Raw genomic sequence first — 20,848 nt, forward strand, 5'->3', positions numbered from 1 at the left:
ATATTCTAGTCTGACTCAGGTTTTCCTCACCAGTTCCTTGACTACCCCCCTTTCTCAGAACCAGTCTTCCCCAAGCTGTTTGCATGCCCCATTCACAAACTCTGGGTCAGCCTCATGGCACTGGGTCAGCCCTCCTGGCTGGCCTGCAGCCACATCCTCCCCATTTTCCAGACGAGAGGCTGCTTGAGTAACACTGTACAAGTCACACTCAACTACAGATTCTTCCAACAACTCCGATGTTAGATATCTACCTTCTAGATATACCCCATTCTGCAGACAGTGAAACTGAGGCCCAGGGAAGTCCTGTGACATGTCCCAGGTCCCAGTTAATGGAATGGTAACACGGAAAGCTCATTCCCGCCTTGTATCCATTTCTCCCACAGTCCTCAAAGTTGAACATGCATCATAATCACCCAGAGGACCTTGTTCCAACACAGATTGCTAGGCCCCACACCCAGAGTCTCTAATTCATTAGGTCTGAGATGTGGCTGGAGAATTTGCAGCCCTGTCCTAAGCAACTAGTAAGTAGCTGGGCAGCTTGTGGCAAGTGATCTTCCCCTCTTTGGTCTCAATTTCGCCTCTGTCTTTAAAGGAGAAGCCCAAATTAGATGATTTTCAGAGCCTTCTCAGCAGAACACAACAAGGCTGATACTCTGGCAGAAGCACCTCCCTGCCCTGAGCAGTCATGGGCCATCCATGCAGCCCCAGGAGTCCTCGAAGTAAGGAAGGAGCCACCAGCAACTGACTGACTCAGGTACCAGCAATAACAATGCCCCTGATTGGCTTTCAGATACCTGCATGACACCTGATTCCAGGTAGCAAGTCATTAAAGGAACAAAAGATGAGGGGGAAAAATTCAGGCATCATTATAAAAGCAAGCATAATTTTCCCTCCTTCCACCCTCTCAGGGCTTTCCCCCTTCCTGGCTGTCACCTTCCTAAAAGCCCAATTAGCGACTACCTCTGTCAAGTGGTCTTTCTCTTTAAAAAGCTGTGGTCAGAGACAGGCCAATACTTCATTTAACTTGTGCTGTGTCCAGTGGGCACCAGAGTGATAGGGCCTTACAGCTGGCTCTGAGCCCAGTGCTCCTTAGGCCAGCACTGGGCTTCCCACAGACACGTGGCTGGGGTCCATCGGGCTGAAGTGGGTGGGGAGCTCACCAGCGTTTGGTCAGTGAGTCAGCTTTCCGGGGTCAGGGGATGGTTGCCCCAGGCTGGGTCAGAGAACTCTGTTGTAAGGGGCTGCCCTGTGCATTGTAGGATGCTAGCAGAGTCCCTGTCCTCTGGTAGATGCCAGTAGCAGCCCCTCCAGTTGTGACAACCACAAATCTCCCCAGATGTTGCCAAATCTCCCCTGTGGGACACAATTGCCCTCCTGTTGAGAATCACTGCTCTAGACATGTAGAGGGCACCATGAACAAAACGCGGGCTTCAGAGCCAGACGGGCCAGGGTCAAATCCCCCTCAGCCACCACGCCGACCAGGTAGCCATGAGCAAGACACTGTTTTCCTCCTTTACTTCTCATGTAAAAGGAGAGGCTCACTGTAAAATCTTTAAAATGACAACATATAAAATTATACCAAATATAGCTGCCCTGGATGGTGCTTCAGAGGTAATCACCGGACATTGTAAATCCTCACAGGGCCTACATGATGGAATAGAGGAGAGTATGGGCCATGATGTGAACCAATGTATATGAGGTGCAGAGGTGCCCAAAGATGTACTTACCAAATCCAATGGATGTGTCATGATGATGGGAACGAGTGTTGTTGGGGGGGGGGGGGGAGAGGGGGGGTGGGGGGGTGGGGTTGAATGGGACCTCACATATATATTTTTAATGTAATATTATTACAAAGTCAATAAAAAATAAAAAAATTAAAAAAAAAAAAAAAAATTATACCAAATACAAAGCAAAATTCCTTACTCCCCTTCCAGCCCATTCCTCAGAAGATAATTGGTTACAATTTGGTGTGTTGCTTTAGATATTTTATATGCAAATATAAGCATTTATCAGATATACGCATATGCAAACATTTGGCTTTACATAAAAAGAATCATATTAGACAAAGTTTTGCTTTTTCACCCTTACAATATCATGGCTACTTTTCCAGATGACTGCATATGAATTTCCTCAACGCTTTCAAAAGCGTTGTATTCTGTTCTCTGAATTTGAACCCCAGTTTCCCAGGTATAAAATGGGAGGACATTTTCTTTGTAGTGTTGTTGTTGATACTAAAAGATCATGCACGTATGCACACACACATAATTTTTAAGAGGGATAGATAGTACCAGCATACAGCAGGTGCTCAAAAAATGGCAATTAGTATTCATTTAACAATTATGAACTCCACAACTATTTGTGCCCAGTCCTACGCCGGGTTCCAGAAATACAAAAGTAAACAAGACAAACATAAGCCTGCTCCCAAGAAGCTCACAGTCTAGCCAGGAAAACAAAGAGTAAATGATTTTTAAAATTTATTCAATTACAAATTCAGAACACTGCAAAGCTGAGGCTCTTAGGACTATTAGAAGATGGCCTAATCTAGTCGGGGAAATCAGAGAAGGCTTCCTTGAGTAAGCGACACAGAAACTGTGACCTTAAGGATGGGCTGGACAGCCCACAAGAAGGGGCGTGAGGGACAAGATAAGCAGAGAGAACAGAATGGACGAAGACCCGGGGGCTAGCTATATATTAGTCATAATATTATAGAAATTTGGAATACCCAAACTGCTAAGAGACAAGAAAAGTGTATGTAATTCACTTTCTTAATTGTGTGTTTCCTATCTCCCTCCATACTCTCTAGAAACTTGTACCACCAGGACACATTTCTATTTAGTATGTTTGAAGGGTCAAACTCACATAGCAGAGCATGGCTGTAAGAAAAATGGAAAACATACAAAGAACAAAGCAAAATGTGGATAACAGGCATGGACACAGCAGCCACCGAGAATATTCTACAGAAAATTTCCTGCCGCGCAATTAACCCGACAGCCAGCATCGCTCTCCGCCTGCCCTCTGCCTGGAAATGTTCAGCCCTCATGTCCTTGGAGGCACTGGCGGTCCCTCCCATTTCACTTCCAGGGCAGAGCAGCTCAGTGTTGCAAACACTAGGCCCATACTTTGCAAACACATAATAATTTCTCTTTATCTGAAAGTTGCAGGGTATTTTCTTTGGTGTCTAAAATAGCACGATGTTCAGAACATCTAGGGAGTCATTATCTGATATGCTAACAAAACTTAATCCTGCAGACACTTCAGATTTTTCAAACAACAAGAACAAACTCAGAGGACAGGAATTTACAAGAGCATGCCCTTTGGGGCTGTGGTGGGGGATCCATGGATGGGGCTCGGTCCCTGGAAGCTGGACAACAGCATGTCTGCTGGGACTGGGCTTTCCTAGAGGGCAGACACGAGTTTCATCTATCCCTCACCCCGCCCTGGCCCTCAACAGCTGCTCCATGGACTTGATGGTTTCCAACGTCCTTCTCTTTCACTCCCAAAGTAAAAGTACCTCCTTTTACACAGGGACACCAAACTCTCTTCCTAAGCCTCATGCTGAGTAATCGCTCCACATTTAGAAATGTATGCCTATATCTGCAGCTCTGGCAAGATAAACATGGCTCTGGAGTCATTTAGTCCCCTGCCATTTCTTGCCAAAGACAACAGAATCCACATAGAGGAGTAGGGTCATTCCAAATGCATGGAACTATTGCTCTCAACTGACTCAATCTGTTACTTTTCTTTATGGGGAACATCTAGTAATCTAGCTATTTTTCTTTCCCAGTCCTTTATATTTGCAACAAATGAGGCTGTAATTGTAAAAGCACAACCCCATTTACTTATTAGGCTTTCTTGAAAAGCTGCATAGACATAACTTAACTGAATCTACCTATGATGTACCAGCTAGGTAGGTTGTGTGGGGAAACACTTCATATAGTAAATTTTCAACAGACCTGCCTTATCACAGAACTACATAAGCTCAAGGTTAGAAAGGGTGTCCATCATATCTGTCTCCCTCCAGTGTTCCACTCCTCAGCAAACCAGCCATGTGGCTGCCCAGTCCTGTGTGTGCAAAACCAGCACTGGTGACTCACTCCCCCACAGCAGCCTAAGCCATACCTGTACAGCCTGGGCTGCAGAAAGGCTTTCCTTGGGCTAAGCCAAAGTCTGTCACTTTTCAGCTTCCACCCACTAGTCCAAGGTTAACCTTAGGAACCAGACAGAATCCTCAACTCCCTCTCCATGAGAAACTCTACAAATATCTGAGGACAGCTATTACGTCTGAGGATTGCATACACCCCTTGGTGTTTATCACCCCAAATCTATTTTAAAGACTATGAAGAACTCAAACGATTTCTGGATAAAGAAATCTGTGTCTGGCTATAAAAATAGAGTGATGAATGTTCACCCCTAATCTGACAGTATCATGTTGCCATCACAAACTGGAAATTTCTCCTCTTGCCTAATTACTGATTAAAAGAATGGCTCAGAATTGACCTCACTAAAAGCAAAAATCATAGCTATTAGCAGATGCTCACCAACATTTATATGGCTCAAACCCAAAAATTGTATTTTTACCTAAGGATGTATTTCTACAAATAATGTATCTTAGCAGGGTCATGAGAACAGCCATGACTTAAAATTAGGTATTCTATGAGTTTCCACTGAGATTGTTTATGAACACTTCAAAACACCTGCTTGAAAATAGTCCAAAATGAAACTCCTGTATCTTCAGCTGTGGTAAAGTGTTATTCAATTAAACCTTCACATGGAATCCTGTTCTCTTTGCAGTTGCTTCCCAGAAACTCAGGGAGGTGCCTGAGAGAGCCACTTCCAGCCCTAGTCTCCAAGCATGCTACTCGGATAGGCTGAGATTTTTCCAAAATACCAGTTGCTGGTTTCTCTGCAGTTAATATTTCAATCCTCAGTTTACCTCTTTCCTCTCTCATTTTACTATACGCTACAAGGAGAAATTAGGCTGTACCTTCCACACCTCACTTGGAACCTACTCAGCTAAATACCCAAGTTCATCACTTTCAAGTTATGCCTTCTGTCCGACAGCAGAACACAATTTTGCCAAAGTCTCTGGCACTTTCCTCAGTTTCCAGTAACACATTCATCATTTCTTTTTTAGGCCTCATCAGAAGTACCTTTAGTATCCATATTTCTACCAACAGTCTCTTCAAAGCAATTTATACTTTTTCTATCAAGTGACTCACAGTTCTTCCAGTCTCTACCATTACCCAATTCCAAAGTCATTTCCACATTTTTAGCTATTTGTCACAGCAGTATCCCACTTTCCAAATCCAAAAGTGGTTTCAGTTTCCCAGCTATTAAAACAAATGCCATACTGTGGGGTGGCTGAACAACAGGAATTTACTGGCTCACAGTTTCAGAGGCCAAAAGGCTTGCTTCCTCTAGAGTGGGCATGTCTGGCTGGCTGACAATCTGTGGGGTTCCTTGGCTCTTTCCACCACATGGCAATGCACATGACAGCACTTTTTCCTTTTTCTTCTGGGTTCGACTGACTTCCAGCTTCAGGCTGCTCCCCATGGCTTCTCCGTCCATGTTCAACTTCCTTTGCGTAGAGTGATTTCAGTCATATTGTATGAAGGCCAACCCTCACTCAGTGTGGCCACACGATAGTCCATAAAATCTTCAAAGATCCTAGTTACAAAGGGGTTCACACCACAGGGCCAGGGTTGGGACCTGAGCATGCCTTTTGTGTGGAACATGATTCAATCCCCATTAGCATCCAAATTAGTTTACTCTGAAGACCTCTTTCCATGGTCAAAAAATATTTGTAAAGTATACTCTCTACTCCTCCCTCCAATGTTAGGCATCAAAGTAATAGTTATTTTGGTGGATGCAAAAGTCACATAACAACAAAATCGAGTATGAATTTGGCAATGCCTTTACATAAAATGTGAATTTTTGGAGAATATCAGCCCCTGCATACATCTAAGTTTATATAAACATTTGTAAATATACAGGTATGTGTGTGAAAGAAGCATCTCACATACGCATGAAGCCTACATTATTGTGAAGCTCGATGTCATACCTTTGTAACTCCCAGAAGCCAGTGGGATGTAGGGAAGAATGCTAATGTTCTTAATCACCCATCTGTCTGTGGGCTTGACTTGGCCTACAACTTTGGCGAGGAAGATGATGACCATATATTAGGTATCAAAGTTCTTGAGAACAAGGGCTCTGCCTGCCAATTGGTTGACACAAGGAGATCGGAGATCCATTTGCTCCATTAACTGGCAGCACAAAGCATCTGAACTCCTCGTTTTTGCCAGGAAAATCCCAGAACGCTCTGTTCCCCAATGCTAATCAGTTACCAGAAACAAAAAAATGAGCGTGTTCCCTGACGGAGACGAGGGCCATCCATTCTCCAGGATGCTATCAATTTTATTCTTGTATCAAGCCAGACCTTTAGAAGACTGAGTACTTGGTATTAGGTTGGCCTGCCACTGAATTACTTTAAACAACTGAACTTTGGCAATAAACTATCTGTGTAGACTGAGAACATTGGAGAAAACAATGATAAAAACTTCCTGCAGTATTTCTGTCAGGGCGCTGCTGAGAGTGTGGCCCATGACACACCCCCATTTGACACACCATGACACACCCCCTTTCTGAGATCCCCTAAGAGGAAGGCACCACTGGTCTCAATTCCAGGAAAACCTATTTTTCTCCTGAATAACTGCCTTATTTTCATCTCACAGGAATAGTGAATCACGCATTTCCTTCCTCGCTTTGGTTGTTAGGAGGCCTGGAGGCTTGGCCCAGCTCTAAAAGCACAAAGAAACTTATTGTGCATGCGTTTTGAGTACTACCCCTACAGCAGCTTTAATTTATTATATATTGTTCTTTTTAACCAAATGTTCCCATCTGTTCATTTTATCACTTTATACTTATATATTTTCCTGGAATCTATTTTTCAGTGAATGAGGCAGAGAAAAGAAAGAAAGAAAGAAAAAGACAGAAAGGTCAGGCTATCATTCATTTGGTTACAGATCTGAGGACATTTGAGTGACACTTCAAATAAGTTACAGAATAGAAACTGAGCATTCACGGACCTGAAGTGAATGCAAGCACGTTCGGTCTGGGAGTTGGGGAGGGAAGAGTAGAGCAGAGCAAGGGCCCATGAGTGGCACACGCCCTGGGGTCACAGAGTCTCCCATGAGCTCAGAAGAACAATCTTCACCCCTAATTGGGGTTTTCTTTCCTTGGTATGACTGCTTCTGACAAATTCCACCTTATCTTTTCCTTTCTACCATTACTAGGCCCAAAAAGAGCAGAAGCAGTGCTGGGCCATCTGTGGCACACAGCCCCCACCTGCTAAGCGGCTCCTTCTGACCAGCCTGCCAGCACCCATCGCACTGCCCGACCTCCCGAGAGCAAGCAAACGCAGCTCCTGACCCCATCGCCCATGAGCTCAGACGGGTTCAGCTTTTGCCCTTTGGGAAGTGGCAGGCGCTTCTAAATCCCGACAGGACCATATTTTGTGTAAGTTCCATTTGTGAGTGAGCGTGAGAGTGTGCCTGTGTGTATGTGTGCAGGATGGGGTGTACTTTCCCACCTTCTCCAGATTAAAACGATCCATCAGAGGTGATGCAGAGGCCACACGGAAACGACAGTAATAAGCCCACACTCTGCCTGGGGCTGGGTTCCCGCATTCGGGCTCCCACGCTTATTACAGGTGGCTTCTGGCCTCAGGGTCTCTGAGTATGGTCAGAGCAAAGGCTGCCTCCACTCATGAGCATGGTAGAACAAAGGCTGCCTCCACTCATGAGCATGGTAGAACAAAGGCTGCCTCCACTCATGAGCATGGTAGAGCAAAGGCTGCCTCCACTCATGAGCATGGTAGAGCAAAGGCTGCCTCCACTCATGAGCATGGTAGAGCAAAGGCTGCCTCCACTCAGGTCAGGTGCTGCGTCCACACCTCCATGTCCCCGCTGCCCTGGGCCAAAGGGCACTGGGGGCCTCATTAGCCTCCAGAGCATTCACACCACAGGGTATAATGATGAGGCCTCAGTCCTCCCTTAAGGAAAGAGCCCTCAATCTAACTGCTTTTTAATAACTGATTTATTTGCCAACATTTGAAAATCAGGAGCTCTCACGCACACACAAAAGCTTCTTCAAATCCAGGTGCTCACAAGCATGAAGTCCTGCCAGTGCCGGGCCGCCAGCCCGCCCTGACCCAAGGCAGCTGGAGCTGGGGCCAGTTGCTCTCTGGAGGTGAAAAAGGGCTAGTGAGTCACCATCTACACTCTGTGTCCTTGTCCAGACCTGCCTCACTGTGTGCAAGCCCTGCTTTAGGGGTCTTCCAAGGTGCCCACAGGATGAGTCTTGAGTGGCTCATTCTGGGTACATTTACAAACGGGTAGAGTGAAGCATTCTACTAAAGCCATGACTTGCATATTCTTCATATCTTCAGAAACATACTTTTTCTGAAGCATCCTATGAAGTTTTACTTCCATAGCAACTGAATTATCAACTATCAGAAAATATTTCTTCCCAACAAATGCTGCCCCCTCAGGCCACCTCTAAACATGTACTGTCTTTAAAAACACTCTGAGTCACTTCGTTGGACACTTTGCCTGACCCTCACCAGGAAGGGCTGACCTCCCCCTCACCTGAGCCCCTACTGTGCAAGGTTCTATCAGAGCCCCTCAAACACACCTTCAGGGTTATTTTGTCTCTCTCTCCTCTATACACACCCCAAGGAAAGGCACCTCTTACCTTCCTCCTTGTATTTCTGCATGTAATCAACTCAGCACCCAGGCATGCACATCAGTACTTGATTGAACAATTAACTGATCCATTAGTTCACACCCTGGATGAGCTAAGTGGACACATCAAAAACCAGTAAGATCCTTCCAAGTCTGATGTTTGGTTTTTTTTTATTTTATTTATTCATTTTTTTAAAAATATTACATTCAAAAAATATGAGGTCCCCATTCACCCCCACCACCCCCACCCCATGATGTTTTAAACCAAACATCAGCCCACCATCTTCTACCAAATCTTTACTGTACTTATCATGTTCATTATAACAAGATCAGATCTGGCATTGCATCAGGAGTTCTACAAACTCTCTAGTGTTATAATTTCTATTTTATATATAAGGAGATTGAGGCTCAGGGACATTTCAGTGCTAGCCTAAGTACCACCAGTTATTAATGGAGGAGCTGCATCCAAGTATTTCAGACAGCGAAGCCCAGGGCCTTTCCACCTTCTCCGTATTGCCTCTCACCAGGCTCGGTATTAGGGCAGATGAACTTAATGGGCCCCAGCAATGAACTGCTACATAATACAGCTGAAGACAGTAACAAAAAGAACCCTCCATCTCGGACAGAGAAGATATGGGGAACATAGATGATTCTGGCAGTGTTTCTCCAAACAGCCATCTCCCTATTGTGAAAATGCTCATATCCACTCACAGTCTCAAATGAGGAAAATTTCAACAGCATTATTGATCGATTTTAAAATTCAGCTGACATTTTTCCCTTCTGAGAATTTCCCCAAACCAAGGCTGGCTCATTAGGACTCAACAAATACAATATAATTAATTCAGGAGCTGTTGCCATAGCAGGTGGAATAGCAGGGAGAATTTTTTTTCCCTTTTTATAAAACTAACACCACGTTTTATGAGTTTGGGGAAAGGTTATAAACATGTCATTAAAATGGATTTGTTCGTGCTGAAAGAACCTCTTAAACACAGTAATAGAACGTCGCAGTGCCCCCTAATTGCAAGGTGAACTTTACAATCCCTTCAGGATTCCCTGGTATTCCATCCAAAGGGTGGGGCCAAATCCACAATGACTTTTGCTCTTTGGTGCTGGAGGCGCAGGGTTCTGGGGGCTCCTGGAGAGGTCAGGGAGGAGCCACAACCTAACATTCACAGGCTACCACCCCCTGGCACAGAAGAGGAAATAAAAGCTTACATACTGGGGGCGGTGGGGGCGAATGGGGACCTCATATTTTTTTAATGTAATATTTTTTTAAAAAATGAATAAATTGAGTAGAATTTGAAAAAAAAAAAAAGCTTACACACTCACACCTGACCAAGCTGAGGAGAAATGGAGGTTTACTGAGCATATACCACAAACCAATGCCTTGGCCCTTTGCAAACATGACCTCATTTAGTCTTCACAAATGTCTGACGAGACTGCTATCATTAGCCCTACTTTACAGATGAGCAAATGAGGGCTAGATAGGGCAAATTGCTCAAATTTATGCAAGTTAATGGGAGAGCCAAGATTTGAATCTGCACCCTTTATTTTTCTTTTCTTTGTAAAGTTTTTTTCTTTATTTTTAAAGAAGATTTAGATTACATAAATGTATCAAACATATAGGAGATTCCCATATACCCCAACCCCTTCCACACTTTCCCCATTAACAACATCTTTCATTAGTGTGATATATTTGTTACAATAAATGAACACATATTGAAGATTTTTTCTTTTTTTTTAATTAAAGTTAATAGATCACAAGGAATTTTACATTAAAAAAACATTAAAAAAAAATGAGATTCCCATATAACCCACTCCCTACCACATCATTTTTGTAAACTGTATTTTTTTGAAGATATATACATCACAAAAAAAATATTACTCTAAAAAATACAAGAGGTTCCTGCATACGCCCCACCCCCCCACACCTCACTCCTCCCACACCAACAACCTCCGTCATCATTGAGGCACACTCATCGCACTCAGTGAACACATTTTGGGGCACTGCTGCACTACACAGATAATAGTTTACCCTGTAGTTGGCACTCTCCCCCAGTACATTCAGTGGGTCATGGCAGGATACATAAAGTCCAGCATCTGACCCTGAAATACCATTAAGGACAACTCAAAATCCCAAAAATGCCCCCACATCACATCTCTTCTACCCTCTCCCTGCCCTCAGCAACTGCTGTGGCCGCTTTCTCCACCTCAATGCTAAAATTTCTTCGATCACTCATCATAATAGTTTTATAGTAGAATATCAGTAAGTCCACTCTAGTCCATATTTTATTCCTCCATTCTGTGGACCCTTGGATGGTGATGTCTTTTCCACCTCTAGATCAAGAAGGGACTTAGATTCCCCATGGTTGATGGATGCAATTCCTCTGCTTGCAGTTGTAGGTACTCTCAGTTCCCTGGTGTGGTGGTTGACCATCTTCACCTCCCTGTTAGCTGACCTGGGTAAGACCAACAAACCAGTGAGTAGCAGCTGCCACTCTGCTGAGGCTCAGGGCCCAACTGACACATGGGCAGTCCAGAGATTCAAGTCTGAACCTGCACCCTTTAAACCCATTCTTTTCCTCCACACGAAGCAATGACCCGCAGGACGCTATGAGGAGAAGACAAAGTACCTAGTACCTTGGCCTCTTTTGCTGTTTATTCTGAGTCTCCCTCCCTTCCCACTCCCTGGTGGTTAAAAGGCCCATTTAATTCCATTGGTTTTATTGAAGTTATATTCATACCTCATTGGTTAAATAGTAACCTTTTAAGTGAGGGCATCATGCCTCAAATTTTTCATTTTTCCTTCTTTTATGAGGAAAACATCCAGAAAACTATGCTGCCTGAAACAGTGAAGGCTTAACTATTACAGATGTAAGGGACCCAGGAACCACCAGATCCATCTCCTTTAGTTCAGAGATGGGCAAGATGAAGACAAAAAGGCCTTGTAATTTGCCCACAGTGCAGATCTTAACATGGACAGAGTCAGGTTCCACCTGGAGCTCTTTCCAGACTCCACACACTCCAGGCCTGGTAGTTTGACGGAGGAATCAGGTATGCATATTAATTTTAAAATGGCCAGCATGTGTTAGAAATGCTAAGAAACAGCAGGCCAGCAGCAAAACAAATGGAAACAACATAAACGCCATCAGTAGGGGAAGCGTTAGATAAACTGTGGCATATTAATACAATGGAGTATTACAATATAAACGAGTTGACTAGATCTATAATAATCAAAGCAGAAAATCTCAAAAACAATGTTCAGTGAAATAAGCAAGTCAGGGAAGGGAACAATTATTTCTATTTGTAAAAACATACAATAAATGTGATATATTGTTTGTAGACAGGCACACAAGACATGAAGGCATAAGAATATGGACCGAAAAGCAAACTAACAATATGTTCATCTTTAGGGAAATGAAAATGGGGAAGGGGTCCCAGAAGTGGCACCCATGAGATTCCAATCTTATGTGTGATGGCAGTCAGAGTTGAAAAATAAAACTTAACTTGATCTAAATTCAAAGCAGAAAGATGGAGTAAAAGGCACCAATATTTGAGTTAGTAGTTTGCTATTTCTTCTCTAGCAGAATTGACTTAGAACTTTTTAAAATCAGTGCTCCAAATTTTTAAAAATAGTATAATCAAGAAGCAGAAAAAGAGATGGCAGCAGGAAAAGTAGTTAATAGAACTGGAGGGGGTCTGACTGTCCTGGGTGGGGAGGTGGCTAAGGTAGATAAGAGAAGGTGCTTCGGTAGGGAAGGCATAGTGTTTGAATTATGTGAAAAGGGAAATGTAAAAGGGAGCTGTCAACCAGGCCAAACATGAAGGAACCAGGAGAAAATTATTAAGATGCTTTCCACAAACCAGGCCAGCTGCCTCTGAAAATCAGCAGCTCCGGGGCAGATAAGGTGAACTGGATCCTTAAACACTGAAAAATTTTCAAGGCCTTTTGAATGCAAATCAGAAGCTCTTGGGGTGGGGATGGGGGAAGGTTAAATTCCACATCAAGAAGAAGGCTATAGGCCTAAAATTTCTATTGAGCCTATGATGTAAAATTTCACATTAACCTAGATGGGAAAAAAAAAACTTTGCTTCTAAAAAACAATTTTACCAATAAGCAATCTTGACTTTTTGGACCCCCCTTTAAAAACTCAGCAAAACACAGATGCTGCGATAATCCACTGGGCTTTCGTTCCAGAAACACAGTTGGAACAGGGAAGAACTCTTTCTTTTCGAGGTTTAGAATTTTCTCCTCAAAACAATTCTGGGCTTTGGTCAGGATTTGAGCTTGTCAGGATCTTGGTATAATAGAGTGGAAGTCAAAGGGCAAGGTTTTTCTTCTTTTCTTCTATTCAAGTGAACAACATGAGTGAAAGGTGCCCCTGACTTTCTGATCTTTATTTTTATCTGGAGATCAATTTCTACAAGTTCATATTCTACTTGAAGATCACCAGAATCGTCTGAGCTTTAGCTATAGGCAGACTGCTCTGGAAAAATGCCGAATATTCACTCCAAAAGAAAAACACTATCCTTAAAACCAGTGGCACTTCATCTAAAGCATTCATTTATTCCACATGAAAGTTACCCACTCGTCTCATGAAAGTTCTATGATAAATCCTCTTCAGTCATTTCTCCTAAATATGGCTTGTCTCATCAAGAGGAACTTCATACTCAAATAAATCAGAAGGTTCTTTCCTAAGTAGAACATGGTTATAGTAGAGAACTTAAATTAATTTGCATTCTATTACTTGGGCCATCTTCATGTAACAAAATTTTATCCTAAAGTGATATATCGATGATAGACATAAATTACCTTCCCAACCCCTATCACACTCAAAAAAAAAAAAAAAATCCACCTCTTTTATACAGCAAACATGTCATATGAATGAATAAGCTTCAGTTTTCTTTTTCAAAAAGGACTGGTTGGAAAGCTTTGAAACAACTTGGCAGGATTCACTTTGCTTCTTCTTTATTCCATATTCTATAAATCCTAAAAACAATACCTTTTACTGTTTACAACAGTATTGTGGTTCAATAAATTATATATTTCATTCCCCTCCAGCCCACTGGATAAACTTCCTCAGCCTTTATGGTTGCATGAAAGGGATTGCAAAGGTTGAATGTATACCACCAGGAACCTGATACCACAGGCACAGACTGAGGAAGGCGACGTTGTAACAAAAAATGTCACCTCAACTAAAATTGGCCTATGTCATCAACTACCAATTGACATCTGATGGATTTTCCAATTTCCCTGAGCAACCCACCCCCATACCTACATTTCCCACTCTTGCCCCTCCCCACCACCACCCCCAGTACTCACACACACGCCATGCCTGCATAAGACCGTACGTGGATGGTTTATGACTGACAGCCAGGTGTGCCCAAAACAGAGGTCTTAGGAGGGGCTCTATTAGCCAGTAGGGTGGGTTTCAACATAGAGCATTTGATAAGTGTTTAGTGAATGAATGGACACATTAAGAGACTGAAGTTCTTCAGCATCAATAATGAGGATCTAGGATGCACCAAAAAGGAATGCAAGGAGAAAGAAATAAAACCTGAGTGGGAAAGGAGGAAAGCAACAGGGAGAGGCAGATAATAGAAAGAGGAAGGAAAGAAAAAGATCAACTACTTATTAAAACAACACTTACCAAGCCCTTACTTTGTGCCAGACTGTCGACTAAATACCTGATACTTGTTAACTCATTTAATCCTTTCGATACTATCATTGAGAGTGCTATTAATATTGCCACTTCCAGATGAGAAAGCTTAGGATCAAAGCATTGAGCATCTTAGAATTACACAGCTGGTAACTGGCAGGGTCAAATTCTAAATTTAGGTTGTCCAACCCCAAACCTTACCACTACAATGTAACCCAAAGAATGTGCCACGCCTTCTGGGCACCTGATAATGGTGTGGATTGGAAAAAATAAAAACACGTGCTCATAGGCAGATTTGGAAAATGCTAGGTTGAATGGGTCTCTTTACTAAAAGACTCCTCAGAGATTTTAATTTGCTAATGAGCATTATGAATCTCTAAGACATGAGTAGAGTATATGTGTGTCCCAAACTTATTTTACCATGGACTTTCTTGGGGCAGCATCTTGCTGCAGCAGTGTTCTTCAGATCCCACTTGGAGAAGCACTGCTTTCATGTCTGTGTAGCATCTACTTTGTGCTTCAAGGACGGCCTGTTGAGGGAAGGTGCTCACAGGGCAAACAGGCAGAGACAACCCAAGACCCTAGACTCATGTCCCACAGCTTGGGCCAGCCTCCTTCAGAGCTCCAGAAAAGGGCCTCTACTTCTCCTGCCTGTATACAGCAGGAAACCCATCTCCATTTGTCCATTGCCCCCTAGATGCACAGCCTGCCCCAACTCTCTCTGCAGGGTGTTTGCCTTTGTGGACTTCACAAAGGAAATTCCCTACCTGAGTTAATAATTGTTCCCTTCAATTCTGAACTCCTGTCTGTCCCCTCTGTAAAAAGATTTGGCATTAAATTATCACAATCAAAAAGAATATCCTACTTCACCCAAATCTCAGGCAGCATTCTGCTTAGAAAAGCCTGAAGTTGATGGCTATTATCTTCCATTGCTGGAAGCCTAATGATTCGCTTAAAGGTAACAAGTTACAGGCATTCTCGGCTCATCATAGGAGAGCGCCAAGTGAGGCACTTTTCTTCTGTCTTGGAGTCAATTACATGATAAATGCTCGCTCCATGAAGCCCTGTTGTTCAAAGTTCAGTAAATATCTTTAACCAAAAGGAGCAATTCCAGCTAGGTAACTCTTTCTTGAATACTTCCTTAAACATTTGCACGAAAATCTAAGACAATCAGAAGTCACATAGGCATTAGGGGTCTAGCTAGAGGGCTAAATTGACAAATCTGACCACTTATGACATCAAGAGCACAGGGGTCCAGGCAATGAGTGATGCAACAGAGAACTTACCTCAGAGTCATAGAGGAGGGACACCAGTTGACAGGTCCTAATTCCAGCTTTTGCATCACAAAACTAAATCCTCCAGAAAATACTGCTTTCATCATGTCACTCCCATGCTCGAAAACTTTCTATGGCCCTCCATTGCCAAGAAAACTAAGTTCGAACTTTGCAGACTGGCACGGAAGGTCATACACAGTCTGCCTCAAATCCACCTTCCTGGCTCTACTAGATCAGAATTCTCCCCCTACATTTCAAGCCTGCTCCTGACTCACTGCCATCATGAAGCCCCTTCCACATCTATCCCCACCTCAGCCCAGATTTTTCATATGAAACTTTGTGATGCTTTTCAACAAGATCCATTTCTACAAATTAAAAATTTTCTCCAACCACAAAATCACCTTAAGCCTATTTTTTTTTTTAATTTCAGCTTAGAAGGGGAAATGACTTCTCTGCAGCAGACATCTTCCACTGGAGTTCAGTCATTCTCCTATTTTCTGGAAGATGAAATGCTCTACATCTTCTACGCCTGTGGTTTATATTTCACCAAGTGGTGTCAGAGGTGATATAGTAACCTCCCTTTTTTATTGAGCAGCACACAATGTAATTGATGACATCTGCTGGAGCTGATATTTTAAGTGAAGGCTATTCTCAGCTCTGCCTGCTCTCCCCATGACTATATATAGCAAACAGCAGCTATACCTGAGTAGAAAGTGGGGCTCTTCAGCTAAGGTCCCCAATTATATCCCATAAAGTCATGAGTTTTTCTGGGAGGATTTATCTAAGCAGATCCAGTTTTCAAGTCTGCAGAGCTAGAAAAAGAGGGATCAGGGGCAAGGTTCTGGTAGTTAATTTGCCACCATTCCTAGAACAAAAAAATCCTTCTTTGGATCTTTGACCATGTTAACCCCCAAATCAAGTGACGCTATAATTTATATCCCTGAGTAGCAAGTGATTCCCACCTTCATGTAGTATATTATCCAATGTGCATTAGTATAAATAAAAATGTCTTTCCTTGGAAAAGTTTTGTATTTGTTTGCAAGCCACTGGGAAGAGTAAATCTGAGTCATTTAAAGCAACATTTGATCCGTATAGAACAAGAATCTATTTCTAGGTATTGACTAAGAAAAATCAGTTCACTGCAATTTTCAGTTGAGTTACCTTCACAAGCAAAAGCCTGGTAGGGATGCTTGTGGAAAAGTTCAAAAAGGGAATTTATTGCTCTGCATCTCTGACTATTCTTCATAAATGAAGTTATACCCTTTTAAAAGACACTTTTAAAAAATTTTGATCATTTTGATGGTAAATTCCTAAACTTAATTACAAGTGCTCTCACATGCTTTAATATGATTTACTGTGGTGATTTGGTCATCATTAGAATCACAAAGGAGGCCCAAAGTCTGCTGAAATAGGTATAGCCAAGACAGAACCTCCAAAGGAAAGCCTTCCCCAGCACCCTGTCCCCTTTGCACACATATGCACACATTCGTGCTCACCTTGACCTAAGCCCCCACCCAAAAAACAGCATGCTGCCGTTCACACACCTGGATCACAGCTCTTAGCTCATCCCACTGTAATAGTTGACTGATTTCTCTCCTAGTCTACATTCTGAGTTCCTCCGGGGCAGGCACCACAACTCTGCTGCTCCATCCCCAATACCTGGCCTGTGCTTGTACACACAATGTAAGCTCAACAAGCGTTCTTGAACGAATGAATGAATGCATGCATGCATGCAATGTTACATTCCTTAAAGCATTTGCAAAATGCATGTCAAATTTATAATACTAATATTGATTATGAGAAAATCACAGCCCAGAGAGTGTGACTCATTAAACCAACAAAGCAAAGGGTAGGAAGGGGCTCCTTCTACCAGGACAAATACTGATACGTTCCTTGATTTCTTTGTATCAAGTTGACCATCATGGTCACATCAAATACTCAAGCTACACAGCTAAAAGTGATTCTCAGAAACGTGAACCCTTTGATGCTTGCTAGGTCATATTTTCCCTGAGCTTCCGCATCAACTGCATATACATACTGGAGTCACAAATCTACCATCATTTTCAGGAGTGAGGTTTGTGCCAACGGCAGCAGCGCGTGGAACAATGGGAACAGGGATGTGAATCACAGCAGGTTCACGCTGTGCCTTAGCTCACAAGGGGACACGGTTAATGATTTACAACAGCCATCATGAGATTGGTTTTATGCTTGCTGGTGTGAATGGAAAGTGCCCTTGGAGAACCCGGTTTAAATCCAAGTGGTCAGTGAACCGACTCTGAAACAAACTTCTATTTAGAAACCATGAAGAAGTTATTTAACAAATGAAGTATGAGGACCCTGGAAAGTCTCCCAGGATTAGCCTTTTTCCAGAAAGTAAGTTTCATTTTTATGGCTTATGTGAATTGGGAAGTGTCTCCCTGCACAGAGTGCTCCATGAATGAAATGACAAGATTTGGTCCCACAGTTCACCAGGTTAGTCTAATAATCATTTTACTACATGTTTTCAACAAGTCTAACAATGATTGGACTGATCAAGTCAATTAAGAAATTTTAAATCTATCTTAGACATAATCGCCAACAAACAAATTGACAAAATAATTTTTGTCACTCCAGTCAATCTGGCTCCCAAAGTCAATCAGTAACAGTCAGCTGGCCTTTGTGGGAACATAAATTCAGCATGCAAGGAAGGAACAAATCAGTCCAGCATTTCACACAGAATACATAGCAAGAACATCACATCCTTTACCTTGGTCAAAGGGCTTGTTGGGATTCCAGTTTCTGAAATAATCATCCTATATTAGGAAATATAGAAAACAAACATCAGAATTCAGGAAGCTTCTTATGTAACTGCATAAAAACCTGCCATTCTCCCCACCTCCCCAAACACAAGGAAATCTTTCTCAAAACAAAGCATTTGTGTACAAACAAAAATAACAAGTTCCTTTTCAAATTCTTCTCTTTCAAACAGTTTGTATTAAACACTTTGAGTCACAAAAAAACATTTCAGCCCAATACAGAGATGGCATTGCTCTTCTTGGTTTGACTCAAACACCTAGACAACTTTAAGTGCAAGTTGTATCTGCTATCAGTTATACTGCAGGTGATGCCTTGCTGCTCTCACTTATGATTAATCCTCTGTGTTTGTAACAACTGATAATTCAACTGCCAACATTTCTTTCATGTGAAGACATGAAACTTGTGGCACAGTTTCAGTTTCCAGTACTCACAAAACCGAAAAACAAAGGGCCATTCAAATGTTGGAATTAACCATAGACTTAGAGTTGTTTAATACCATTTTCCTGGGCATGTAAAGAGAAAATAAAACAAGGGTTGGCCTATCTGATCTCTTCGCAACTCTGTCTTGCATTTAGCTTGCACCGATTTATGTCCTAAGGTTAGTTAGCCACCTCACTACTTTGAAATTTCAAGGGTCTAGGGTCACTTGCTTCTTCAGTTATAGTACCTCTTCCTCCTTCTAACAACCCTTTCCATCCAAATGACCACTGTCCACTCTCTTCACACCCCATCACCTCAGCACTCATGGAACCCCAATGTTCCTGGCACACGCCCCTAGAAGCAAAATGATTTGCAAGGTGACCAGGCATCACCATGCCCTTCATCCCCACACCATCTTTAGGGAAGCTATTTTTTAGTTGATTTCCTCCTGAATATTCTAAATTTATTTGCTACATGTGTTTTTGGCAGGTACTATGTATGCTATAGACAGTTTCAGACAGCTGTCCAAAATGAGGCTTCAATTCCTCTCCTGGAGAAGTTAATTTACACTAAAGTGCACAATTAATTTAAATTATTGTCCGTTCTGTCCCTTGCTGCAGTTGATCTCCAATAGGATCTCCTCTGAATTTTATCAGCCTCTGTATCATTCAGCTACCTGTTTTTATTAGATCCTTGTTGAGTTCACCTAAGCCCTTAAATAGATTTTAGGAAACTGGATTTAGAGTAAAATCAGGACATATTGCTTCTTGGGCAATGATTCCATTTTCCAGAGCATGAATAAACATGAACAGTTTCTCCTGGATCCTGGGGACTTGACATTAAATTATTTTTAACTCCAAGGAATTGGCCCAATTTGCACTGGCCTTCTCACCCATCTGGTTGGGATGTCTTTGAGGTCTACACCATGAAATATCATGGAGAATAATTAAAACAATCCCTCTGCAACATCTCTCTCCATTTATTATTTTAAACACAATTCTAATCTTTTGGAGCTATACTGTCAGAAACTCAGCAACCAGTGTTAAATGATTATCAGTTAAGGATTGCAAAGGAGGTGGGTAATTTAGCACCTAATATCTCCCTTTTTTTAATGGCCAAAGTACTCTTAGCCCTGGACAATCATGTTTCCAACAGACTGGGCATTCACAAGGTCAAGAGAAGAGATAACCCAAGGTGATCTCATTCTTAACATTGGAGAAAAAAATAAAACATTCACCCTTTCAACTGTAGTTCATCAATGCCCTCTTCACATACAGAGGATGGAACCTAGTCCACTGTCAATGTGGAATCCTGTGAAATATTTTTTACTTGAACATGCTGTTCTAATACATGGAAGCCCCTGGAAGCTTAAGATGTGTGTCCAATAGAGAAGGGCTGGAGCCAAAGACGAGTCCCTTTACTTTAATTTCATACGTCACATTCTCTTTGATGTCAAAGAAAGATTTGAGCAAGTCTCAAGAACTGCATATTCCCTAATGATTTCAACATACTTTATAACTTAGTTGGAATTAGCAGCATTCTTCTGGACCTTTTTACTTTTCCAGGTTAACAGTAATTGCAATTCTTACATATTTCTTGGGAAAAATTAGTTTTAAATATAAGGCTTCTAAAATCAGGTGTCTGCATTAGAATATTTTAAATTCATTGCAAATGTAGTAATACTGCCTAATTGCTGCCAAAATATGCAAGGACACCTTGAGTGAAAACTCATTATGCAAAATGAGTCCTTTGCACTTCCCCTTGCCCAGCAAGGCCAAGCAGGGAAGGAAAATGATTCTTCACATCTGATTGTCTTTGCTCTGCCTTAGGAAAGTAGATTGCCAAAGGAAAAACCAATGAGCCAGGAGCTGATAAAAACCTTGTGTTTAACTACTTTGGCTATAGCTGAAAGAGAAAACCCTACATCAGAGCCCAAGAATCAAGAATATCTATGACT

At 42.2% G+C, this 20,848-nt stretch overlaps 1 protein-coding gene across 1 annotated transcript in view; it reads right to left on the reverse strand.

Moving 5' to 3' along the window:
* Window positions 1-20,848, reverse strand: part of SPOCK1 (SPARC (osteonectin), cwcv and kazal like domains proteoglycan 1) — a 569,733-nt gene that overhangs the window by 296,779 nt on the left and 252,106 nt on the right. The window contains exon 3 of the mRNA XM_058279114.1: window positions 18,422-18,467. Coding sequence (XP_058135097.1) covers window positions 18,422-18,467 — 46 coding nt within the window. The remainder of the gene's footprint in view (window positions 1-18,421; window positions 18,468-20,848) is intronic.

This window comes from Dasypus novemcinctus, chromosome 2 (assembly GCF_030445035.2).
Source record: "Dasypus novemcinctus isolate mDasNov1 chromosome 2, mDasNov1.1.hap2, whole genome shotgun sequence".
NCBI classification, from domain to species: Eukaryota; Metazoa; Chordata; class Mammalia; order Cingulata; family Dasypodidae; genus Dasypus; species Dasypus novemcinctus.